The sequence below is a fragment of the Heloderma suspectum genome, chromosome 7 (assembly GCF_057233095.1).
Source record: "Heloderma suspectum isolate Gila_16-S chromosome 7, 16-S_ref, whole genome shotgun sequence".
NCBI classification, from domain to species: Eukaryota; Metazoa; Chordata; class Lepidosauria; order Squamata; family Helodermatidae; genus Heloderma; species Heloderma suspectum.
In genome coordinates, this window is record NC_139464.1 from 115,873,253 (window position 1) to 115,899,883 (window position 26,631).

The following is a 26,631-nucleotide window of genomic DNA, read 5'->3' on the forward strand; positions in this document are numbered from 1 at the left end:
AGAGTGAAAAAAAAACAAAAAACACCCGTGATAGGCTACGTAACGATTTACGCAGCCTATCTCGGCTAGATTTCCAAAGTCAGCCATGATAGGCTAAATAAATCGTTACGTAGCCTATCACGGGTGACTTTGAAAAAAAAAAAGCACGTACGCAAATTTGCTATTTGCGTTGCCCTTATTTTCGCCGTAGTCTACGTAAATCTTTACGTAGACTACCGGGACCAAATAAGGAACGCAAATGGCGGTGCCCATGGGCGCCGCCATTTGCGTACGCGCTTTTTTTTTTTCAAAGTCACCCGTGATAGGCTACGTAATGATTAACGTAGCCTATCACAGCTGACTTTGGAAATCTAGCCGTGATAGGCTACGTTAATCATTACGTAGCCTATCATGGGTGTTTTGTTTTGTTTTTACTTTATTTTGTAATGGCGGTGGCGGCAGCCGGTCGGAAGACCGGCTGCCGCTCCTGCCCCTGCCGAACTGCCGCCAAACTGCCGCCGGGACCCGCCGCCGGGAGGGACATTCACAGGAGGTAAGTCCCATCCCGGCGGGGGGGTGGAGAATTTCACTAACAATTTTGGGGGGCCGAATGCGTTGGCATTCGGCCTCCCGGAGATTCGGGGAGAAATTCTCCGCCAGCCCTAGCCCTAAGCAAACCCAGACATCTCAGAAGTGGGATAAGTGTTCCTAGTGAGCAGAGCAAAAAGCTGCGATCTCAAGCCACACATACCCCTCAAACCAGCTAAGACTCAGGTTTTCTAAATAAGTCCAGTTGTTGAAAGGACGAATTTGTTACCTATCCTGAATTTTTAAGATTGGGTGAGCATAAACATGAAGAGGCAGATATTTGCTGCAGCTGGTAGAATTTAACCCACTTCCTGATCCCTATCAGAAATTGGTTCCTGACCTATCAACTGTTGAATCTCTGCCTCTACTTAACGAAGTGGCACCCTGCCATAAAATTACCTAAGTGCCTTTAAGCAACTCTTGCCGTCACCTGGGTATTAAAAATGGACACGAACAACAGGGAAGATTCGGTCCAGTTCCTGGCTTAGTATCTAGCATGCATAATGTTCTCTGAACAGTGCCAAATCTTAAGTGCTGAAATTTGTCCAAAAAACCCGCCGGATCCCTAACTAAGTTTAAGCTCGAGATATCTGCCAAATGGCATATTTGGTATTGGAAGAATGCACTCAGAGACTGTTACCTCTTCTGTCTATTTAAAAGGTCCTTGTCACACAGGGAATCTGAAAACTTAACAGAAGCATCTTAAACACATTATGAATCATATATCTGTTAGATAGGAGAGGCTCTGCTTTCACAGATTATGTTATAGCTCCACCTGGCAGGAAATATGGGAATCATCTAGTTAGTATGAGAAGATTACGGCTAAAATTCTGGAACCATTCATATCCACTGGGACCACAGATAAGTGGTTTCAGCATTGTGGTCCATGCGTAGCTATAATGATTGCTTAAAGAGATGGTATTCATCAACTGGATGGAGTAGGGTTTCAGGTTGTGGTATGCTTATTGTGTACTTTTAATGGGACGCCGAAGAGCTACAGAGAGTTTGAATGCAGACTCAATTAATTTCATCTCATAAATTAAATTATCGCTTCCCAGTATCATGTGAGATTATGCTTTCTCTAGCATTATATGTACTTAGATTTGGGAGACCCCAGTCCAAATCTCTACTGCCCTCTTTTTCCGCTGTTGCCCTGCGGCACCAATCCTTCAGCCTTAAGTATGCATCTGGGAAATGGGAATATTAAAGGATTACACCTTATTCATATGTGTCAGCTTCAATTTCGTTTTCTGGAACACGAATGGCTATCACCTGACCCCTCTCTCCAGTGAGTACCTCACAGAGCAGAACCACAGTTGCCTTGCCTAATTATCCTAGAATGAATTGCTTTTGCCTCCTTTGCAACAACATTGTTTTGATAGCAGAAAGCAATCTTGCAATGGGCCAAGGCATTTCCTAGCTGCCCTGCAGATAATTCCCTAGCATTAGTAGGGCTTTGGTTGCAGACATCTTTTTTAAAGTAAAGCTGTAGAGTTTGCACTCTGCAACCCATATATATATATATGGCATTCCGAAGGTCCTTTTATTGTCCTTCCATCACATTGCCAATTCAACATCACCAACTGCTGCAAGCATCCTTCCATGCCACCTGACTCTCCCTCTCCCAAACTTACATTTGCAAAGACAGAGGTGCAGGGACTGGAATTGCCATAGTGCTGAAGCCTCAGGCTTCAGTGCTGGATGCTTCAGTGAACTTGCTCACAGGGTCTTGGGATTAGGGATGGCGGAGAATTCTGCCGTGGACCCGAATGAGGCCAGATTCTTGGACCTCAAGAAGTGAGGCAGAACAGATCACTTACCTCCGCCTCCTGAGGATTCCCTCTGGAACGGCACACTGGCTCCAGACCGCTTGTGATTGCATAGGACATTTAGTTCCAGTGATTCCCAGAATCAGTGGGCACTTCTGTGCATGTTTGCAGGAACATCTGGGCTTTAAACTTGAGGTCTCCACTACTGCAATGCCACTCTGTTCCTTTTATGAAGGAGCGCCTCCAGCAACACAGACAGGCCGCTCAACAAGATCAGCCTCAGATGGCCTTCTTTCTGTCCCATCAGCCAGGACAGCTAGGCTAGTGAGAATGAGGGAGAGGGCCTTCTCTGTGGTGGCCCCCACTCTGTGGAACTCCCTCCCTAGGGAAGTCCGCCATTACCCCTCTTTAATGAGCTTCTGCCACGCATTAAAAACGTGGTTGTTCAGGCAGGCATTTGGGGTGGGTTAGCGTAATTTTAGAAATGTGATGTTTTTAATGTTGAAATTTTTTGGAACTGTTTTTTATTGTTGTACATCGCCCAGAGTGGTGGGGTGACCAGCCAGATGGGCAATTAATAACTTTAATAAAATAAATAAATAAATATCTCTCAAAAGGATGGGAAACCAGGGAAAACAGGTGGGGGGGGGAGAGAAGAGAAGGACTAGTAGTGGGGAAACTTCTGGGTCCAATTTTGCCCAAATCAATTCATTGAAATCAGGGCCTAGAGGCAGCCCACCACTCCTTAGAACTCGTGTGCCAGTTCCAACTGCATGAAACGCCTGTGTGCACTCACAAACAGGTGGCCCTTTACAGATGCGCGGATGTCAAGGGGTGGCGGTCGGTGAAATATGTGACATTGAGGGTGCGGGACCTGTGGCATGCATGCTCAGTGGAGGTTGGTGGCCCCTATGTCAGTGGGGCAGTGATTATACTTTAGGGTTCAGTCAGAACCAGTCAGAACTCTAAAGGCTCTGCCCTTTGGATAGCTCCGTTAAAGTTCTGGCTGGTTCCGACTGAAACCCAAAGCGGAATCACCACCCCACTGACATTGGCGCCACCAGCCTCCACTGCACATGATGTTTTGGGGGGCGGGGGCACCAGTGAGGCCCACCCTGCTTCCCATTCATCAAGTGGAGCCCCTTCATGTGTACAACAGAGCCTTCCCCAGCCTGGTTCCCACCAGTTGCGTTGGACTGCATGCCCCAGCCATGCTGGGATTTGTAACCCAACACATCCGGAGGGAACTAGGTTGGGCAAGGCTGGCACAGCGTGTGAGGGAGGCATGGCAATGAATTCTGCTTCTGTGTTTGATGGAGGAAGAGCCTCCAGATGGGATGGAGTGTAACGGTATGGTCTTTGTGAATGCTGGGAAATCTGCAGCCGTATACGCCATTGTCTTGCGCTGCACAAATGCTCACATGAATGCTCACCATGTGTGTTCCTTTGACCAGCAATCCTGTGCACTTGAATTTTACTGAGAACAATTTGTTAACTTGAATTTGGTACCATTGTGTGTTTAGCTGTAGATTAGCATTTTGCATAACGCTGGTCTATTTTTTTCAGGTTTAACATTGGTTATATCTGCAGAAATAGATTATCTGCTTAGTAACAGAGACAAAGAAGCCACATTGAAAGTAGCTGGTGCCCTCTGCAGTGTTTCCAGTGGGGTTTTGTGTTTGGTTTCTTTTCCCAGTGACCATGTATTAAACTGTAAATTTGATTATAGCTCTCTTGTGTTTATTTTATCCCTACACAATTGACTAAACATCTCCTTTATAATATAATATGTTTTGATGCTATATTATTATTACTATGGTCTGTGACTGTGGCCAAAAGAAATGAAAGCAAATGAACTCTACATTCTTTTATATGCTGGCTATTGTTACTCCTTCCCAATTATTATATTTTATTGTGTGCATTGCCACAGTCTCTGCTAGATCTCTTCTGCTGTAGACAAATGTTATGTCACTCAAGAGCCTTGATAACAGGAGTTAACACAGTGTGTCTGCATATATTTTAATATTTTCTAGAAAGTTAGCCAATGTTAATCTATTGCATAAAAACAACAACCAAGAATCTGCTGGCAACTTGAAGACTAGCAAATTTATTATGGCATAACCTTCCGTAGACTAAAGTCCACTTTGTCAGAACATTATCGCTTTTCCGGTAACAACCACAAGAGTGCACTGTGCATTAACTATTGAAAAAAAAAAAGTTAACGGCAAGCATATCGGACATCTGCCTTGAGTAAATTCAGATCAACTGGACAATTAGCTTACATTTTAACAGTCTGATGCTAAATATTTTCTATCTGTGAAGCCAGAATAACATCTTTGAAATGCTGGCAGAATCCCATGCCCAATGTGATGCCTTGGCAGTTTGGTTAATGCTGGAAAGAAATCTGAATGAAACATTCACATTGTTTTAGCTTTGCATGGTGATGGTGGGAGGAATATAAGGATACACATTCTTAAGTTAAGGGCATTTGGTTACTTGGAAGTGAGCATCAGAAATGGCTTTCCTGTGGGTTTCTTATTGTTTATTCGCTCAGTCGCTTCCGACTGTTTGTGACTTCATGGACCAGCCCACGCTAGAGCTTCCTGTCGGCCGTCGCCACCCCCAGCTCCCCCAAGGTCGAGTCCGTCACCTCCAGAATATCATCCATCCACCTTGCCCTTGGTCGGCCCCTCTTCCCTTTGCCTTCCACTTTCCCTAGCATCAGCATCTTCTCCAGGGTATCCTGTCTTCTCATGATGTGGCCAAAGTGCTTCAGTTTTGCCTTTAATATCTTTCCCTCAAGTGAGCAGTCTGGCTTTCTTTCCTGGACTATGGACTGGTTTGATCTTCTTGCAGTGGGTTTCTAATCACATGTATAAAATCAATGCTACTTCTTTTAAAAGATGCAAGCAAAGATGTTGGATGCTTGAATGCTTGTAGGCTCTATTTCCATTTCCTGGTACCTAGTTTTGATGCCTACTGATTTGCTGATATAATGACCCCATTTCCCATCAGTTTTACATGAGAAATATTTCTTGCGAATGGAGTGGGTGACAGCTGATATGGGCTGATATTTACCATGTGCAAGTTCTCTTCCCAAGGCTTTCAACTGGTCGGGTAAATGCTGGTTGTCCCCACGCAAAGGTGCAACTGTAAGGAGTATGTGTACATGTAAAACCAAACCAACGAGGTGATATCAATTTATCATGAACTTAGTGTCACAAAAGTGTTTGGAAAACAGGACTGCAGTACCCCAGTTCCATAGGACGGAACAGATTCATGAATGAACGCATGTGACGCTGACAAAGAATGGAAACAGACTGAACTTTCGATCCCTAAGACCAACACAGAGGATGCACATTTTGATTTTTTAATTGCATGTCCCATCTACCTCTCAGGTTTTCTTCTGTCTTTCTCCCACTCACTTCTCTATTTATCTTTTTATCTGTTTTCCTCAATCCATCTCTGTCTGATCTATTATTAAAAGGCTTCCCCCCACCCCAAGGGGTGGGCATGTTAGCCTATTGCAACAAAAACAAATAAGAGTCTTGTGACACCAGGAAGACTAACACATTTATTCTGGCATAAACTTCCATGGATTATAGACCACTTCATCAGATGTATGGAGTGTTATCAAAGGTTTCAGGTATATATACGGTACATATTGGTGTCTGTGTGTGTGGCAGGGGGGAGCATTGTAAACAGTGGGGTCAGAAGGAAATTAAATGCAGAATGTATTGACAATGGCAGCCACATTATTAACAGTAGCCGTTCACAAAACAGTTGCTGCTGATAACTGAAACATCCTGGTGATCCGCTCCTACCTCCCAGTAGGCATAAATCTGAGAATCCTAGTAGGGAAAACCAAGCGGCTAGACAGGTGAGGAGAAAGGGAAAATAGTACTCTCTCTCTGAATTGGTTAGAAATCCATTCTCCAAACCTTCAGTCTCAATTCAGTGTCAAGGGCTCCTTGGAGGGCTCTCAGTCTAATCCAGTAGCCAAGTCCAGACACAGACAAAGGGATTCTTTTCAAAGCTTTATTCTTCTTTTACAACTTAACAGCTCTACAGGTAGCAACTAGATCTGAGCAGCAGCATCCCTATGCCCTAAGTTAGAACAGTTGGTCCCCGTTTGAAGGGCAATTACTGGCAGACCCCTGAATATAAGGACTAGGGAGAATCCGTCCCCTTTTTCCTTGGATCCTCTGGGCGCAACCGTTCTTTGAGCGCAAACTATTTGGCGCCGCTCTCTGCGTCTGCGCCGCGCATCCCCCCCAGTCTGCTATCTGTGCTGAGTCACTCCCTGGACTGCTTTCTAAACTAGGAATGTGGGTGGGAGGAAGCTCCGTCAGCTGTTGGTCCTGGGAAAAAAGGAGCGCGCTCCTCTCCCGAAGGAGCGACTGCTCTTCCTCAGCATCAGAACTACTCTGGGATTCTATGGGCTCAGTGTCCACCCTGACATTCAGAGAGCAAAAATGTTTATTAAAGGAACGTTGCAAGAGACAAAAAGGGAAATCAGAAGATACTGGGAAAAGAAAACATGATATAAGCTTGCTACTCCTATGCTACACTTCTCTGAGGTGAAGTTACTTATGTTGTAGGGGGTCATGCAGCATCCTTATTTGGTTGGGAGAGGTGTCAGGATGAACATGCACTATATGTGTTGTTCGATCACCTACTGCCAGGATATTTATGTTATCAGTAGCAACGGTTCTGTGAAAAGCCCTGGACTGCAAGGAGGTCAAATCAGTCAATCCTAAAGGAAATCAACCCTGAGTGCTTATTGGAAGGACAGATACTGAAGTTGAAGCTCAAATATTTTGGCCACCTAATGCGAAGGGAAAACTCTCTGGAAAAGAGATCATTTCCTGATGCTGGAAAAGTCTGAAGGCAAAAGGAGAAGGGGACGGCAGAGGATGAGATGGCTAGATAGCATCACTGATGCAATGAATATGGACTTGAGCATGCTCCGGGAGAGAGCGCAGGACAGGAAGGCCTGGTGTGCTATGGTCCATGGGGTCACGAAGAGTCGGACACGACTGAACAACTGAACAACAACAGCAACAGCAACTGTTATTAATCAAGGGGCATGGTGTAGTGGTTAGAGTGTTGGAATGGGCCTCGGGAGATCCAGGTTCTAGTCCCCACTCAGCCATGAATCTCACTGGGTGACTTTAGGCCAGTCACTGACTCTCAGCCTAACCTACCTCACAGGGTTGTGAAGATAATATGGAGAGGAGGGCTATGTCCGCTGCCTTGGGTTCCTTGTGAGAGGAAAAAAGTTGAGATAGAAATGTAATAATAGTAAATAATAATAATAAAATAATATGATTGTCACTGTATACTTTGTGCATTTAATTTCCTTCTGACCTCATTGTTTACAGTTCTGCCCCCCCCATGATGAATATTGTATATAGCAAAACTCCAGCTCATTGAAATTCTCCAAATTCTGTCTTGAATTCTATCAGATTATGACTTTTTTAAAATTTTCATGTGAAAATGTGTGCGTATTTCCCCAAAAGTACACATCAATTGTGCACTTCTTTGGAGAGTACACATTTTTCTCCCATTAGTTAAAGCATGATTGTGTGCATTTTTAAAGTACACATTTTCATGTGGTCTTTTTTTGAAATGTATGCATGAATGCTTCTTTTTTTCTTTTCTTTTTTGGGTCCACAACTCACAATGCACACTTGGAAATGTAAGGAGTTCGACTGCAGTTCACGTTCGAGTCTTTATTCTGTTTTGGAGGTGTGAAATGAGTCCATGGTGATTTAAAAATAAGTGGAAAGGAATTTCTCATACATCCCTAAGTGGATATATATCTGAAACTCTCAATAACACTCCATGCATCTGATGAAGTGGGCTATAGTTCATGGAAGTCCAGATTCTGGCTGATCATCAGGAAAAACTTCCTGACTGTTAGAGCAATACAGCAATGGAACCAATTGCCTTGGGAGGTGGTGGGCTCTCCCACACTGAAGGCATTCAAAATGAAGCTGGGCAGCCACCTGTCAGGGATGCTCTGACTTGGATTCCTGCACTGAGCAAGGGGTTGGACTCGATGGTCTTATAGGCCCCTTCCAACCGTACTATTCTACGATTCTATGAAAGCTCATGCCAGAATGGCTGCGTTAGTCTTTAAGGTGCCACCAGACTTTGCTGTTTTAAAAGAGATTGACTCCTGAGAAAAAGCGATCATAATGAAAATGATGGTGCTTCCATGGGTACAACCCACCTTAGGTTAGGATATTATTCTGTCAAATATTTTCCCAACCTGGTGGTGCACTCCAGATGTTTAGGACTACAACTCGCATCAGCCTTATCCATCACGACCAATGTTCATGGATTGTGGGAGTTGCAGTCCAAAACATCTGGAGGGCACAATGTCGGGGAAGGCTGCCCTCTCACAATAGCCCTGACTCAGCACTTGAAGATCAATAGTCTAAAAAGCGTGCGTGGAGGGGTGATTTCTGTAAAGTTTCTCTGCTGACTTGTTTGAAGGCTATTTTTATTCAGTACGGGCAGCCAGCAAAATGAGCTTTATACAAGCCTGCAAGCAGGTAAAGAAGGAAAACTGACATAGCTCTTCTCTTGTGTATTCATTGTTCAGTGTCCCAGTAAAACCTATGACCCGCTGATCAAGTCCACCAGAGATTTTCCTGATGATGTCATTAGCTTCATAAAGCGCCACCCGGTGATGCACAAATCAGTCTACCCTGTGACTGGAGCGCCTGTGTTTACTCAAATCAATGTGGACTACAGGCTGACTCAGATTGTGGTGGATCGTGTCATGGCTGAAGATGGCCAGTATGATGTCATGTTCCTAGGGACAGGTAAGCCTGAGAGACAGAGATGCATGCAATTTGTTCCTTTATTTCCCATGGACATTTTCATCTTCCTGCACGAGGAGCTTTATATATATTACAAGTGAAGGGCATTGTATGGGATTGGCTTGGGCTATAATCTGAGGAAGACGCTGACCCCCCATTCCAGACTCTGAGGGCAAGAAGAAGGTCAAACCCTAGGGCACTGAGTTTTCCAGAGTGTAGACCCAATCCAATTGCCGTATGAGAAAATGTGCAGCCACAGTTGTATTAGGCATATGAATGGATGAAACTGAGAAACCCCTGATGTGGCTTTGGAGGGAGACATATACTTTAGAGGAGACATATACTCACCTACTCTCACTGGAGACCCTGTTGTCCAATCGGGAGAGTCTGAGAGGATCTGAAATCAGTGCCGTAGGATGGCTTCTAAGCAGCAGCAGAGAGGCCTTCACCCCCCAAAAGGGAGCACATCTATGTCCGCTGCCGAAACATGCATGAATTCTCTCTGCCTTTGGAGCTGATTCATTTCTCTGATGAAGACTGCACATTTCCCCATGTTGCAGCATCTCATAACAACCCTGTACAATCAAAACGCTTAACCATGGCTTTCCTTTTCCTTTTTTAACCACCCATTCAACCAACCAAGATGTGAAACCATGGTTTGAAGTGGGTTTGCAAACCATAGTTCGGGTAAAGCGTTGGACATCTACGTTGCACAGAGTGTGGTTAAGTCAGTTTGAAGTCCTCTCCAGCCTCTCTGCTTGCAAAGCAGCGAACAGGCCTCGCTGATGCTTTCTGGTAGATGTCCTCCAGGGGCAGGGCTTAGCTCAACAAGCTAAACCCAGGTTTCATGATACGATCTGAATCAGGGTTAAGGCAACAACCCACGGACGGCTAAGCATTATGTCTGCACCAAGCCCATGTGTGAAGTCGTTCCAGTTCATCAGGGTTGCTCCTCACTGAAATAGATGCCTGCCAGTTAGAAAAAAAAAAATGTGGTCAGTAGGTGGCAGTCCAGAATTTCCACAGAGAGAAGAGGGAGGTATCTAAATGGTTGAACATAAGCCTCCTGAGGGTGGCATGGCATATACGATTTTAAAGAAATGTAAACCCTATCCTGTGCAAAGCCAAGGTAGAAGCAGGCTTCTCTGGTAGTTAGAAGCAAGAACCCGTGTGGTGCTGGTCAGCATGTTAGACCAGAGGTTCAAATTCTCACTCAGCCATGAAGCTCACAGAGCAACCTTGGTCCAGTCACAGTTTCTCTCCTTCACTTGAATCAGAAGCTTGCTGTGATTGGCTGAATGGATGTGGCCCTGAAATCCTTATTGCTGGAATGGAGGGCTACAAATATTAGAAACAAGTGTACAAGCTAGAAGCAGGTCACCTATTTCAGCCTTCTGTAATGAAGGAAAATTTTAAAAAAGCTTTTTGTTCAGAAAGCTTTTTATGAGCCCAAGTGTTCCAGTTTGTGACCTGGATGATAATTCCCCTGGCTGTACTGCTTATGAAAGCATGGCCAGTTCTGAGATTCTTCGCTCTGAAAAGGCACAAGGTAACAATTTCTAGGTATCTGTGAGTGTCTGTTCCCAAAGTGAGAATCACAAGTGCACCTCTATGAGTAAGTGTTCCAAGCAGGTAGCAGGATGCAAATATTATTGCCAGACTATCAGGGTTGAGCATAGGTATTCATCAAGTAGGAGTCAGGAACCAACTGTGCTTCAAACAGCAGGTGGGGGTTCACATGACAAAAATTCCCTAGAAAATTAGATATCATGGAGAAGGATTCTAGCTTAGTTTTCTCCCTGACAGTTAGTTTTCTGTATGTGGGGATTTATTTATATGTGAAGGAGCATTTAGTTGAGGTCCCAATCATGCACTCCAACCAGTAGCCCAGGCACAATTTTACTACCTCATTGGGACATAGGCCTAAATGGGACACTAAGGGAGCAATCCTATGTCCCCTAGACAGCATGAAGGGGACATAGGATATTTCAGTTTCTGGGATCTGAGGTTGGAACCAGGGCTTTGACTTCAGAGTCTAGAAACCACACTCCCTGCCCATTCCCCCACCCCCTCATAGCCAGCACAGTTCTTTTAGCACCAGTAACATCTCTACACTCGGAAATGGATTGGAGACAGAGGAAACAGGGTGGTCCTGGGAATGGGGAGGGGAGGAGACCAGGGAAGCTGTGCTACACAGCTTCCTATGCTCCTTCCCTCCCAGAAGCCTCCACAAGATAGGCAAAATCATCCATCTAGGGAAAATGCAGGGCAGCTGGAGCGCGGAGGTGAGGACTGCCAACTGTCAAGATATAGGGTGGGATACAAATGTTTTAAATAAATGAATATGGTAGGATTTTGCCCTGAGAGTGTTAGATTCACTGGAGACTGTTTATCTCTAGCGTTATCCCCCATTCTTTTCTTAATTCATCACATCAGTGCCAGCTCTATCTCAGGGACCTTTTTTTGCACCAGCCAGGAGGTTTAAACCTCGTGAAATAAGGTTGCAGGAGCAGTCAGTTTCGAAGGAGAAAATTCTGCAGCATTTCAAGCTTCTTGGGATACATTATTAAATTCAGTAAGACCTTTTTCCAGGCTTGTTTTTCAATTACTCAATTCCAGAATCTTTTGTTTGTTTAATCACTGCCACATGAATGTCTTTTGTGTAGCCTTGGAATGCAACATACAGCAAGGTGGGGGCGAGGGGAATACACTGGAAATAACCTTGGACAATTGATTGCAGTTTAGTAGTTTGCACAATACTTTTATGATAATACTTTTAGAGTGTTTGCATAATACTTTTAGAGTGTTTCACACTCTTACGTTTAGAGTGTGAGTGGGAAGCTGGCAGTGGTTACTCAGTGGTCAGCAAAGGTACTTAGTGCATGCTCAGAGGCATGCTGAAAAGTTCCAAGCCATGAGCTCTGGTGAGAATGGATTTAAATACAATATTTGCCTGATCTCATCTTTCTCCTCAAGTTTGTAACATTCTTCTGAGTTAAGATCATAATTTAGCTTTCCTATTTCACAGATGGACATATAAGACTGAGGGTAAATGACTTGCCAAAGGCTAATTCGATGAGTCTTTAACTAGTCTGGGATCACCTGACTCCATGTTGTTATGGGTTTGACTAGATGAAATTTGTGTGAACACACATCTTGTATAGTTTCTCCGTGGTGAAATTCTCATAGCTTCCTGAGTAAGGATTCCGCACCCCCACGCCAGTACACACACACACACCAAATACTTCCACAATGGATGGACGTGTATAGCTCATAAGTGTAAGTGTGTGTGTGTGTGTGTGTGCACGCGTGTGTGTGCATGCGTGTGCGTGGAGAGAGAGAGAGAGAGAGAGTTGACTTGACAGCCCTGTATGAAGTTCAATTCTGAACATTTAGGCAGATGTGTTGTTTCCCTACCAGCAGTATGATGTAGAGCAGGCAAAAGCCATGCATGAAGTGATGACATCACACCATGAGTCTACCTAAACATTGTAGCAAGCACAGAGAGAAATCAACACAGGGCTGCTGTTTTCAGTGGTAGCTCTGTACTGGGTGTCACATGAAGGAAGAAGAAAATATTAATACCAGAAAGAGACTGTTTCCCATGTGGCACTGTGCCACATAATCACGGATTCCTCTGCAATGTCTTTCCTTTCAGATATAGGGACAGTACTGAAAGTTTTGAGTATAACCAAGGAGAAGTGGGACATGGAGGAGGTGGTACTGGAAGAGCTGCAAATATTCAAGGTAAGGTTATGCATCACCTGAGTCCAATTTAAGGAAAATAAAACTTGATAGATTTCCATCTTCATAAATTATTGTAGAACAAAAATATGGTTCAAGGTGTTGAGACACATTTTGTGAGAGGTGGACAGAATGTGAATCTCCCAGAACAAGTAAATAAAATCATTCTCTCCCCCCCCCCGCTTTTTTAAAAAGATTCTAGGATTTACTAAAGCTTCTGTAAAAATTATATAGGAACTGTATTAAGAGGAAAACAAACCCAAATACTGATAGCTGAAATTCACTGAAGTTAAAGTTGAGGTGAATTTGGAGGTTCCTGCTTAGTCAAAATGTTGCTAGTGATTTCAAGGGAAGTCAAAATAATTTTAATCAGACTAGCAAAGTTTTTCATGGTGGTGTGGCATACATCCCAAACAGCAGTGTTTGACCTAGGCTTTTGACCAAGACAAATCTTTGGCCATTCATTATGATGTAATGAGATGTTCTTTTTCTATTTGCCATATATTTCTGTCACAATCCTTAGAAAGTCAGTTTTAGGTCAAACCCTTTGGCCTCCCTGCAATGTTCAGATGGATTTGAAATCAGGTGAAATGCCTTTGCCCTCACCCTCTCTGGAAAAAAGGGTTTTGCCCAAGCAAATCTGCCCATATACTTTTGAGACATTGATGAAAGGGATGGAATATTCTTTATTTTAAAGCTCCCAAAGTCATCTGCTGCCATGGACACCAATGATAAATATCACTTTGAAAATACCAAGAGTGCTCAACAGGCTGCCAAGTAATCCGGAATTTCCAAGCGTGTACCAATTTGCTGCATACTTGCAACATCACGTCAAAGGGAAAGGCGCCATATCAGATTTAATACCAAACAGGGCTATTAGCTCAGCAGATGTTCCTCTGTGTTATAAATTTTACCTCTTTTTTTGTGTACAGAAAAAAAAAATAGAAAAGGGGAAAGTGACTCTAGTTCATTTATATTTTTACAAAGTCACATGAGAATTATATAATTTGATGTAGGTGTTTCCCAGAGCCAGTGCATATGACCACTAGATGGCTGCTTTCTTGCCTTCTTCTGGTAAGAGTGTCATCTCCATTGTTTGCCCTGAGGAAAGAGTTACCTTGGGGCTTCCAAAGGTGGCTTTCCTGACCCCTAAGGGTGGTCACAGCAAACTATGGCTTGAGCAGGGGGTTGGACTCGATGGTCTTATAGGCCCCTTCCAACCCTACTATTCTATGCTTCTATGTAAGACTGGGCCATCATGGTTCAAGCATTCATACCAGCAGTTGACATAATGTGCAACACACTTGCACACTTACCTTCCAGTGGAGGCAGTTCACACATTCAGCTTGCAAATCCTTGAGCATGAGTTTTGGTCATGGAAAACTCAAATCCTTGCTTTGCTGTGCAGCTCCTTGGGTCACTGTCTCCCAGTCTAATGCTGACAGCCCAAATGATCATTCTGACCTCTGTGAAGGAAGACCAAAAGAGCAATTCTAACAAATAAATTCTGAGCAATCGAGCCAACGATGTAGATGGGTGCAAGAATTGCCTGAATGAGTGCGTGATTCCTGCCTGCCTGCATGGTGTAACTTACGTTATAGAACTCCCCTTCCTGCACTTTATGTTTAGTACAATGTAGCATATCTTCCCCAGTGTGCTGCCCTCCAGATGTTTTGGACTACAGTGCCCATCTTCTCTTGCCATTGGCCACATAGGTTGGGGCAAATGGGGTTTGTGCTCCAAAACATCTGGAGGGCACCATATTGGGGAAGGCTGATGTAGCAGGTGATGTCTCACATCTACATCAGTAGTTCACTTGTCCTGACTGTATGACTCCCAATCAAACCATGCTTCCCACAAATGGGTATCATCAGTAGTCTGAGGACAGGTGTTCTGTGATTCGCAGGGATCAGACAAGCCAAGGTAACTAGGGAAGTAGGGATTGTGTAAAATCCATTCCGTCTGTGTTTTGTGGATTGTCAGGCACCTGTCATTCTGTCATCTGCCCATCAACGGAACTGGATTTTTTTGTTTCCAAATTTGCACAAATTCACATTTGTGAAAATGTGCAATTGCACAATTTTGCACATGTGGATATGTGCAAATTCCAAAATGCACATTTTTCTTCTTTAGCCTATGGGGGAAATGTGCATTTTTGGCCTTTTTAAAAAATTCTGTGTACTTTTTGCGACGGAATTAACACAAAATTCGGGAAAGTTCAAAAATTGGTCCACAAGTCCACGGAATCCGCCCAACAGGGGAAAAGCTGGTCTGCTGTGGAATCTGTGGGTCAGATTCCTGAAAATCTAAACTCGCTTGATTCCGTTGCGGATTTTTCTGACATCCCTAAAGGGAACACAATCAGAATCCAAGTCTTGGCCTTCATGAATGAACACTCTGGTTTGTGGGAGGCCAACCTGTGGCACACAGTAGATGTTTTGGGCACTCTTATGATGGTGTAGGAAAGACTGCAGACTGAATGTGACTTCTTGCATGCCTGATTTCCCTTGGTGGACTAGAGGGGAAACGACCAGGAAGTATTAGGTGCTGTGTTTGTATTGTACAATGCACAAGAGAAGAGTGCCACTCTATGATCCTTTGGGCTTCAGTTTTGGCACACTTCCTGTGAAGGTTGGCCTCCGATGCTGTAGCTGATACAGTAACTGATATATCAGAGGAAGGGTGGTCAGACTTCAAGCTTGCAGAATCAACTTTGCTTTAAAAAACCCCCCAAAACTAGAATGCTGAGATCTGCCACCCAGAGCCTGGTGTAAAAGACATTTACAGTTAGAATGGAAGAATTTGGAGCCCAGCCATTTGTTCTGCATGGAAGAACGGAATGGAGTGGTGGGCTCTCCCACACTGGAGGCATTCAAGACGAGGCTGGATAGCCATCTGTCAGGGATGCTCTGACTTGGATTCCTGCATTGAGCAGGGTGTTGGACTCGATGGCCTTGTAGGCCCCTTCCAACCCTACTATTCTATGATTCTATGATTCTATGAAGCTGGACAGCCATCTGTTGGGGATGCTCTGACTTGGATTCCTGCATTGAGCAGGGGGTTGGACTCGATGGCCTTGTAGGCCCCTTCCAACCCTACTATTCTATGATTCTATGAGTGCACAGTCCTTCCACACAAAAATCCACTCCTGCATACTCCAGGGGTTCTTCATTTCAGCATTATACTTTAGGGCAGGAGAAATCATTTTGTTGCTGCTATAGTTACATTTGGGAGTCAGAAATCCTAGCCAGTTTACTACAAATCACTCAGAGATTTACCAGTAGGTCCCAGTGGAGGCTGGTGGTTCATGTTTTGGAGGGGTGGTGATTTCATTCAGAATTTCCAGGTGGAACTCTGAAGGTGCTATCAAAGGTGCTGAACCCATTTTGGGCATAGGGTGCAGCACTTTAGATAGCATCTTTAGAGTTCTGGCTGGTTCTAACCAAAACCCAGAATTGAATTACCTCCCTTCTGAAACTGGAGCCACCAGCCTCCACTGATAGATCCACATATACCTTGTTCACATTCCTGCATTAGAGCTGATACATTAGAGCCAGTGTGGCACAATGGTTAGAGTGTTAGATTTAAGACTGGGAGACCTGAGTCCAAATCCCCACTGAGCCACGGTGTCTAGTGAGTGACCTAGGGCCAGTCACTATCTTTCAGCCTAATCTTCCTCACAGGGTTGTTGTGAGGACAAAAGAGTGAGCATGTTCACCACCCAGAGTTCCGAAGGGTGGCTTAAAAATCCAATTGTTAGATAAATAAAGTAATTCTCTTCTACAGGAGGGTGGGATTAACACTGACCAGATGGGACTATTGAACAAAAACCAAACTCTTAAAAACTCATCATTAACACACCTGGACAATTTACATGCCTCCAAAAATGTACCCCCCCCTTCTCCTGAAAGACAGATACCATTTTTATCTGGTGAAATTCATTTCCGGCTAAAACCTGCAAGATATTTAGTTTTCTTGGGAAGCACTGTTTTGAATGCAAAGGCAAAATTGCAAGGGTGCCCTTCAGTTGGTGCACTTAGGTGAAACTGGGGCGCCATTCAGTGGAGTGACACATGTAACCCGTTGAAAAGAGCTTTGTCTTCAAGAGAAGTGCAAGATAGAGATGTATGTAGAGATGTGTAAAATCCGCTCCATCTGTGTTTTGTGGATTGTCAGGTGCCTTTTGTTCCTTCTTCCGCCCACAGATGGATGCAGATAATTTTTTTCGTCACACGGAAAAATACGCAAATAGTTACATAAGTATTTACATAACTATTTAAATAATTTACTGTAGTCCACAACATTTAGTATATTGTCCCCCATTCCATTCAATGTTTCCTCAGCAGAAACGTACGTATTTTCCTATGAATTTGTATGCGTAAATTTTGGGAAAGTAAAAAAATCATCCGAAAGTCCATGGACTCCATGTGGCCTGAGGGGGTCACTCCACAGCAGATTCCGCAGGTCAGATTCTTAGAAATCCAAATTCATTTTAGCTCATCTCGAATTTCTCCAGCATCCCTAGTGCAAGTGGGATTGAGTGTGTATCTTCACTGTTGTTTATCCATTCACTTTTCAGCATCCAACACCAATCTTGACTATGGAGATGTCTCCAAAACAGGTAATTCACAATTACTTAGTTTCTGCAGGTTGCTTACATTCCAGCGAATGCCTGGAAGTTACTGGCTCAACCTTCTTTTTGTACAGGGAACATCTAATTTGTTTTATTCTTTAATTTTCACTGATTATGTCTTGAAATCTATACAAATCATCCCAGTCTGTCTTCCCCTACTACTCAGAGTTCAACCACTCCTGTTTTAAAATCACTCCTTTTAATTCTAAACGTATTTCCACATTTATTTAACACGGAAATAAAGAGTATTTAAAAAAGGAAAGAAAAAAGGGGGAAGTGGGAAAGCGGTGGTGAGGTTACATTAGTTCCATTCTCATATTGCCAGTGGCCCTAATCCAGAACACATTAGTTCACACTGATGTACCATGATTTTGCCACACAAGCCTGTACCTGTTGACCCAGCAGTACATCCCTGTGTGTTCAATGGGGCTTACTTCCTCATGGGTCCGTTGCGCATGACAGCTTCAACGGAACAGCTACAACTAACTTCCTCTCAATTGGAATCGCCAATTGTTCAGATTGTCCCAGTCAATATCAACAGAGTTCAAGAGAATAATCCGGTATTTATGTAGATTTCTCATGGTGCTTCCAGATGAGGTTTTTTTTTTTTATCGTGCAATCACCCTGCCTCATTCACAGAATTTTAGAGGAGGTCCAGACCTCGTTGTCTTGAACTTGTAACCCTCCCATGTTTTGCCACTGCTTCTTCCAACTTTTTTCCTTTACACAAAGCATCTGTTAAGGAAGAAAAGATGGACTTGCTGCAGAATGTTTTTTGGCTGCTGGCACTAGGAACCCTCTGTCTGGAAGCACCACCAGGCCCAGCTCGCCTTGAAGTGCAATGTGGTACCACTGCCATAGCCCCCATCTCTGTATGAACGGATAGGTAGTTATGGAACTTCTTACTAGTGGAGGTTTGTAAAAGTCTGAATTTGAGTGTGTTGTTTTTTATTCGGGGCTTCCATTTGTTACCTATAAGTTAAGCCAGGGATGAGCGACCTGGTACCCTCCAGATATTTTGGACTACAACTCCCATAATCCCTGACCATTGGCCATGCTGGCTGGGGCAGATGGGAGCGAAGTCCAAAACATTGGGAGGGCGCTAGATTGCCGACCTTTGAATTAAGCTGCTATGGAGCATCCTATTTTAACTGATCTTTGGCTATTTGTAACTTCATTTTGGATTTTTAAAATCTAGTTCTCACCCTGGATTTTTTTCAGATAGGCTTGAATACGAATTTAAATAACTCAGTAATAACATGTGATGCCATGCTCTGAAATAGGCCACACAGTTTGTTCTTGAAACCTACTGAAAAACCTACTGGAAAAAGAGAAAATTGCCATCTCCGGCAGACTATTGTAGGAAAGTGTTGCTGAAATGGGCCACTTAGGGACCAATCCTATGGCCACTAGACACAGTCTAGAGGGCCATAGGATATGGTCTTTTCTGGGAACTGACCTCGGAGCCCGCACTCTGAGGTCGGTTCCTGGAAAACCGACCGCCCCCCACATCCTCACTGCCTCGGAGGCAGCGAGGAGAAGTCCCGTCCTCCGCACTCAGAAGAAGAGCGCGGAGCAACTGAAAAGGGGCAGGGCTGGGGGCATTCCAGGGCAGGGAGGGTGGAACTGTGGGTACAATACATCCTATGGGTCGTACGGCAGCTTCCTCTCCTGGTTGTCTAGTGGAAAATAGCTGAAAATGGCTGTCTAGTGGAAAATAGCAGGACAGGAGAGGCACAGAGGGAACGATCCCCCCTGCCCCGTGCCTCTCCTGCCTTGCTTTGGATAGGCGGTCGCCTCTGAGTTCGGAGTTTGGCCTATCTTGATAGGATTGTGCCCTTAATGGATCCTCTTTAGAAAGTAAGCTGGACGAAATACACAGAGAGGTTACTGTTCATACATCCTCTTCATTAACTACCAGACCCCAAATTGCATTTGCTATATAAATGGAAGGCTGGAGAGACATTTAGGCATTTCTGTAAACACAGAAGATTTTAGCGAAGAAGGCTGAAATGCAGCGAGGCGTTGCTTGGAAGAACGTCCCTAATTCATTTGCCTTGCCTGGTTTCCAGCAACAATTGTACATTGGTTCCAGAGATGGATTGGCTCAGCTCTCGCTACACAGATGTCACACGTATGGGAAGGCTTGTGCTGACTGTTGCCTTGCCAGGGACCCATACTGCGCTTGGGACGGAAATTCATGTTCCAGATACACACCGACCTCTAAAAGGTGAGGGAAACCATGCCTGGTTTGTCAGACCTCCCTGCGAGTCTCTGAGCGCATGTTCTTACATGACTCCCAGTGGCACAGGACCTACTGCAGTGCTGCTTCTTCCTCCCACACTTTCAGGGTACCATGAGGAGCCCTGGGATACATGGAAGAAATATCATCAGCAATGGAGAGTGTTAGCTATTTACCAGGCCCAAAACACCGTTGAGGACCCCTCTCCCCACTGACCTCCGCTACCATCTCCCCTGGTGTACATCATGTACACCTGATGTTATGTACCATGATTATTATTCATGCACGTCAGGGGTGGACAACTTGTGGCCCTCCAGATATTTCAGCCATTTCCCCTCAGCATTGGCTATACTGGGTAGGGCTGATGGGAGTTGTAGGCCAAAATATCTGGAGGGCCACAAGTTGCCCACCCCGATGTGCAGGGACTGTGGTTTCCCATGCGCACTATCAGGAGCAATCTTTGAAAACCTGTAGGAATCCTAGTGTAGAGAACATGGCTTTTGATTTCTCACTTGATGAGTCTCACGACCAGACAAGACATAGTGTTAGAGGTCCATGATAGCATTTTTTTGCCCTTTCTTTCTTTGCCTAAAAGCAGCTGTGCAAGTGGGGTGGGGGATTGGAAAGCTGGAGAAGGGTAACCCTTCCCCCCCATGCCACTTGCCCCCTCAAAATGCCTTCCCAAAGCTGCTGCTGTTAGTCGCATAGAGGGAAAAATGCCACGTACCTGCCTTTTAATCTTCTATCCCTCAGTGCCACAGCCCCAATCCATCCCTCACCTCTTTACCAACAGCTAGGGCTCCTGTGTCATATCTACTTTGGTTTAGCCGGATGGGTGGGCTTTCTCTATTGAAATGTATGCTGTTTGGCTTGGCATCAGGGGATATGGAAGTGCTATCTTGATTATAATCTTTGTGATGGCGTGTTCGTTTATGCAAGCTGTTGCATGACGCCACATCCAGGGAGTGAGAAACGTGCAAAGGTAAATCGCCCCGAGCTCTGTCCAAAGCGGGATAAACAGTAGGCCTAACTTCAAAAAGTCATGTCAACCTTTCTGCTCCTTTTCTAGGCGTGCAAGAAGGCAAGATGTCAAATACGGAGATCCAATCACCCAGTGCTGGGATGTTGAAGATAGTGAGTATACCCTGCATTTGCATCCCCGTCTCCAAAAAGATAGGTGGGGTGTATAACGAAGGATGTGTTCTTTGGCTCTTGCAAAACAAGGTTTCTGGTGATATGAAAGTAAGAACAGTTTTAATCATACCATAGGTAGTGGTTAGTTTCTTTTTTCAAAAGAAATGTTCTGGTGCTCAGTCCTGCCTGAAGTGTAATCTGGCTATGGTAAGTCTCTAAGTCTCTGATGAGCAAAAGGCATTCTGTACTCAGAGATCCTCTCTTCTGCATGTACTGGGTCTTGTGGAACGATATGACCTGAAGGCAACAGAAAAGGTATAGAAAAATTACAGAACAGCCTTGCAGACAGAGTACACAGTATACTTCTTCTTCTTTTAAAGGGGCTGTTGATAACTTCTTTATTTCTTGGCAGAATTGGATGAAATTTGTAGGGATGTAGTTGCTCCTTCTGTGGGGATTGAGCCTGCTATGTTTCAGATGAATAGATGTAGGGCGTTTTGTACAAGAGCAGCATTCATATTTTGAGGGTATCTCAAAAAGGAGATGCTTATCCCCTGTGTTCCTCGTGGACCATTCTTCTGAAAATGACAGAGAGCATAGAGATGTCCCTAAGTAAGAACCCCACAAAGGTTCAGAAGCAGCAGCAGCTTATGTGGAAGAGGAGTCCTCAAATTTGGGGCAGAGGGATGAGTGATGTGCTTCGCATTACCCGCCCTCCCCTGGGTTATTGCTGTGAAAACAGCAGACATTATCATCTCGATATAAGAAACCTGCAAAGTTTCAGAAGGATAGGAGCAGAGGCTAGGGAGTTCCAATGAGTCAAAACCACTTTTAAGGTTCCCTCTGCCACCACCGCCTCCCCATCACTGCTTAGTGAAAGGAAAGCAGAAGGTGCTGTATTTGGAATCTGCCTTCCCAAACCCTGAATACAAAGCCAAACCTCATGCTGGGTTCACCTTTGGTTCTGGTCACTTCCGAGGGAAGCCCACTTCACCTTGGGAAGCACCAGAAATGGTCTGAAGCGTCCTAGTATGGCTTTGGCCAAATCCACTGCACGTTCCTAGTAGAAATAGAGAACAAGGGTGTACAATCTGCGGAAACAACTTGGGCCAAGATCCCAAACACAGATACAGTTGGTGGTGTGAGCATTCTTGCTGAATACCTGAAGTAATAATTAACTAGTTAGACTCTCTGGAGCCATTCAAGAGACACGAAGAAGGGATAATTCTGGAAGAATCACTTGTGGAAAAAAGGTAAATCTGTGTCTGTAAGTGCTATTGCTGAATGTGAGAAGAATGCTGGAACTTTCCAGACTCATGAAGGAAGTCTGCTTAGACAAGAGAGCCAAGTAAGCAGAACTCCCCTGAGGAAACATCAGGAAACACACTCTTTGCATTCCCTTGGTTTATTTCCACATAGCAACTATTTGACAAAGATCCAAAATCTTAGTTCCAGCTATCAAGCTATACAAGTCTTCTTCTAATTCTTCCCTGCTAATTAAACAATCTCCTCCTTAACAACAGCTTACTGTCTCCCACAAACATAGCTGTCCATGAGTTTGCCAAACTGTCTGGCTCACTCCCCTGGCAACTGGTACAGTTGTCTTATAATATGTATTATCCATATTCAGTCTTGTGGTTAAGCTGAGATTTCTGTGACAATGTAACATACAATTTAAAATGTTTTCATTTCTTAAAGGGGGGGGGAACCCACTGAAGCAAAACAATTGTGTTTGCATTTGTTTTAATATTTGATCCAATCTGCTTCCAATTGCTCTTTAGTTGTTTGTATATAGCCCTGCCATACAGGAATATTAAGGGCAATCTAACAGACCAGAGCATTGACAGGGCTCGTAAAGGCTACAGCTTCCTGTGCTCCTAGTTTGCGGGTGGGAGACACATCCCAAGAAAAAGCAAGACGAGGAAGCCAAAAACAGATTGTCTTTATCATGCAATGATCCCAGTCAATTGTGTAGACTGATGGGGGTGATCCAGAATAAATCACCATGTCATCCTGGACTATGGGAATTGAATTCTCAATATGAGAGCCACCTTGGATGTATTCTAATTTGCATGTTACAAGGTTGGCTAATGACTGCACGTGGATGGTATGGTTTTGCCAACTTTACTTGACATATACTGAAGCTAAGCAGATTTGACTTTGCAAGTTGCCTGGATAGGAGGCAGCTAGGAAACATTATGTGTGTCCTCCCCCCAACACCCTGAGTGGTGAGATGTTCCAGGGGCAAAGCACTTGACTGGCTCTGGTTTCCTTTGAAAGGTGATTACTGTAATATCTGATCTTATTCACAAATATATACACTGAGCATAAGTTGAGGAACAGCTTCAACCCTCCAGGAAAAAAGGAAAGGTTCCTCCTGTGCAAGCACCGAGTCATTGCTGACTCCTAGAGGGATGCCGCTTGCGCTGGCGTTTTCATGGCAGACTGTAGCGGGGTGGTTTGCCATTGCCTTTCCCAGTCGTGACTACCTTTCCCCCAGCAAGCTGGGTACTCATCTTACCGACCTAAGAAGGATGGAAGGCTGAGTCAACTTGAGCCGGCTACCTGGGACCCAGCTTCCACTGGGAACAAACTCAGGTCGTGGGGAGAGTTTCAGTTGCAATACTGCCACCTACCACTCTGAGCCACACAAGGCTCTTCAACCCTCCAACTGAAAGCCAAATCCACCCTGCACCCCACACATCAGCTGTCCTGGCCCATCTTTCAGGCAGAGTAACCACTGAATTTGCTGAACTTTTAGGTTAAATTGAAGATTTCTGCTTCCTTGGAACTTGGCAAGGACAGCTTGTCTACACATCCCTAAGACATTGCTTAATTTTAGCATTTTACCAAAAACATGTTCAGGTAAATTTGGAGGTTCTCACTTGGGCAAAAGAAATCTGGAGAACTTTGAGGGAAGCCAAAAGAAAAGGGAAAGAAAAGAAAAGAAAAGAAAAGAAAAGAAAAGAAAAGACCAGTGTAATGTTTAGGGGGGTTCCACACATGATATCTCTGTGGTGGTGGGACAAATCAAGTGTTCAGGGCCCAGAAGATATGCATGGCAAGCAATCTCCAGCAGTCTTTTTGGCTCCATTAACCCTCTCCTAGAACTAGTTGGCAGGAGTGTCACTATATTTTCATTGACCCTAGATTCATTAAATGTAAGAGGAGAATCCCTCCCTGAAAGAATATGGATCAAATTCTGATTCCATCAGTGATCTAAATGAAAGGAAGTGGCCAATTCAGACATAAATAGCATTGTTGTTATGAATGGCTTACGTCGGATTGAACCTCAGTACGCTGTACTAAACAAGAGGTGCCTTTTGTTTTCCTTAACAGTTTCTGGGCTGCTATAGCATCTGTTCTGCATCACTCATGTTCTCCCATTGCTTAAAGAAATCAGGGCAGGGTTAATCTCCTGTACCATGTTTGCTTTCCAGGCATTAGTCATGAAACCACTGATGAAAAGGTGATTTTTGGCATTGAATTTAATTCAACATTCCTGGAATGTATTCCAAAGTCCCAGCAAGCTTCCATTAGGTGGTTTATTCAGCGCTCCGGAGAAGAGCACCGGGAAGAGGTAAGACGCAATTATTAAGAGCGGCTTTCCCTCTGGACAACTTCTAATTCCATGGTCAAAGGCAGGGGTTAATAGAATTAGTAAATATTATACTTTTCCTTGCCTCAGCTTACATATTTGGCAATGCTCTGGTAATATCGAAATCTAGTAAGGATGCCAAGAGGACAATCCCTGGGCAATCAGTGGTCTTCCTTTTAATATTATATGTTATGTGTTGGACATTTACTTTACTGTATACAAACACTGAAATCACTCATCCAGGCAACACGTAGTGCTCATCACATGAAAAGTAGCCATGTGTAAGCTAGGCTTAGACTGTTAAGAGTTCTGAATGCTTCTCTGGACACAGACAGAGAAGGCTGGAAGGTGTTGTGGAGTTCTTGGCCACCTTTCTCCTTCCACTGTTCATCTCTGCTTATATTGTCTCTCCTCTCGCAACTAATTTGCCCTAGAGGTGGAGAGTGGCAGAAGCACACACAGTTAGCTGCTAAAGAGAGATAAAATGGGGCACTGATGAACAGTGAAAACATAAAGAAGACCAGCAGCTCTGTGATCCCCTTCAGCTTTTGCTGCTTGTCTGCAGGGGAGCTTTCGAACATCTGAACACTCCGAACGTGATGTAGAGATGTGGCTACCTTTCATGTGATGTGCATAACATGCAACTCATCCCGTTACAAAGGCATGGGGCGAATGATCTAAGAATTGGATTCATCCTTATCTTAATCCAAAATTAATACAACCCCTTTGCCACCATTTCCCTGGCTATTAAAAGCCAAGTGAATCTGAGAAAATCCCCATGCTGCTTTTGGAAAACATTCAGAGTCAGACTTTGGTGAACCTTCAGGGCAAAGAAGAGTTTACAGTTTTTTATTTTATTTATTATTAAATTTATTAATCGCCCATCTGGCTGGTCACCCAGCCACTCTGGGCGATGTACAGCATACAATAAAACAGTTTAAAACAATAAAATTCTACAATAAAAACATTTTCTAAAATACCCTAACCCACCCCAAATGCCTGGCTGAACAACCACATTTTTAATGCACGATGGAAGCTCATCGAAGAGGGGGCATGACGGAGTTCCCTAGGGAGGGAGTTCCACAGAGTGGGGGCCACCACAGAGAAGGCCCTCTCCCTCGTCCCCACCAGCCTAGCTGTCCTGGCTGATGGGACAGAGAGAAGGCCATCCGAGGCTGATCTTGTTAAGCAGCCTGTCTGGTGCTGCTGGAGGCGCTCCTTAAGATAGGCTGGGCCAGAACCATATAGGGTTTTAAAGGTCAAAACCAACACCTTGAATTTGGCCTGGAAAACAACTGGTAACCAGTGCAACTCCTTCAGCACTGGAGTGATGTGATCTCGCCAGCGGCTGCCTTTAATCAGGCGAGCCACCGCGTTCTGTACCAGCTGCAGCTTCCGAACCATCTTCAAGGGTAACCCCACGTACAGCACATTACAGTAGTCTAAACGAGAGGAGACCAGGGCATGTACTACCGATGGGAGCAGATGGTCGGGAAGGAAGGGGTGCAGCCGCTGTATCAGGTGGAGTTGATACAGTGCTGTCTGGCTCACAGCTGACACCTGAGCCTCCATGGACAGCTGGGAGTCCAAAATGACCCCCAGGCTGTGGACCTGGTCTTTCAAGGGGGCCGTACCCCATTCAACACCAGGTCAACATCTCCCAGCCTCCTCTTGTCTCCCACCGAAAGTACCTCGGTCTTGTCAGGGTTCAGCTTCAGCTTATTCCTCCCCATCCAGCCACTCACCGTCTCCAGACATTTGGACAGGGATTCTACGGCCAACCTTGGTGAAGATTTGAATGAGAGGTAGAGCTGCATGTCATCCTCATACTGATGACACTGCACCCCAAACCTCCTGATGATAGCCCCCAGCGGCTTCACACAGATGTTAAATAGCATTGGGGAGAGGATGGAACCCTGTGGCACCCCACAAGTGAGTGGCCACGGGTCTGAAACCTCCTCTCCCAGTGCTACCCTCTGGTACCTGCTGGAGAGGAAGGACCGGAACCACCGCAATACGGTGTCTCCAATGCCCAACCCCTCCAGGTGGTCCAGGAGGATACCGTGGTCAACGGTATCAAAAGCCGCTGAGAGGTCAAGGAGAACAAGGAA

The 26,631-nt window shown here is 44.6% G+C and overlaps 1 protein-coding gene across 5 annotated transcripts in view; it reads left to right on the plus strand.

Annotated features, from left to right (window-relative positions):
- The window catches only part of SEMA3D (semaphorin 3D), a 281,441-nt gene that overhangs the window by 228,461 nt on the left and 26,349 nt on the right, over positions 1–26,631 (plus strand). For all 5 annotated transcript variants that reach the window (XR_014784492.1, XM_084811190.1, XM_084811192.1 and 2 more), the window contains exons 12-17: positions 8,950–9,172; positions 12,828–12,916; positions 17,493–17,534; positions 19,619–19,776; positions 20,858–20,922; positions 24,363–24,502. Coding sequence is in view for 4 of the 5 variants with exons in the window: in XM_084811190.1 (XP_084667316.1) it covers positions 8,950–9,172; positions 12,828–12,916; positions 17,493–17,534; positions 19,619–19,776; positions 20,858–20,922; positions 24,363–24,502 (717 nt within the window). In the remaining variant the exon portion in view is untranslated. The remainder of the gene's footprint in view (positions 1–8,949; positions 9,173–12,827; positions 12,917–17,492; positions 17,535–19,618; positions 19,777–20,857; positions 20,923–24,362; positions 24,503–26,631) is intronic.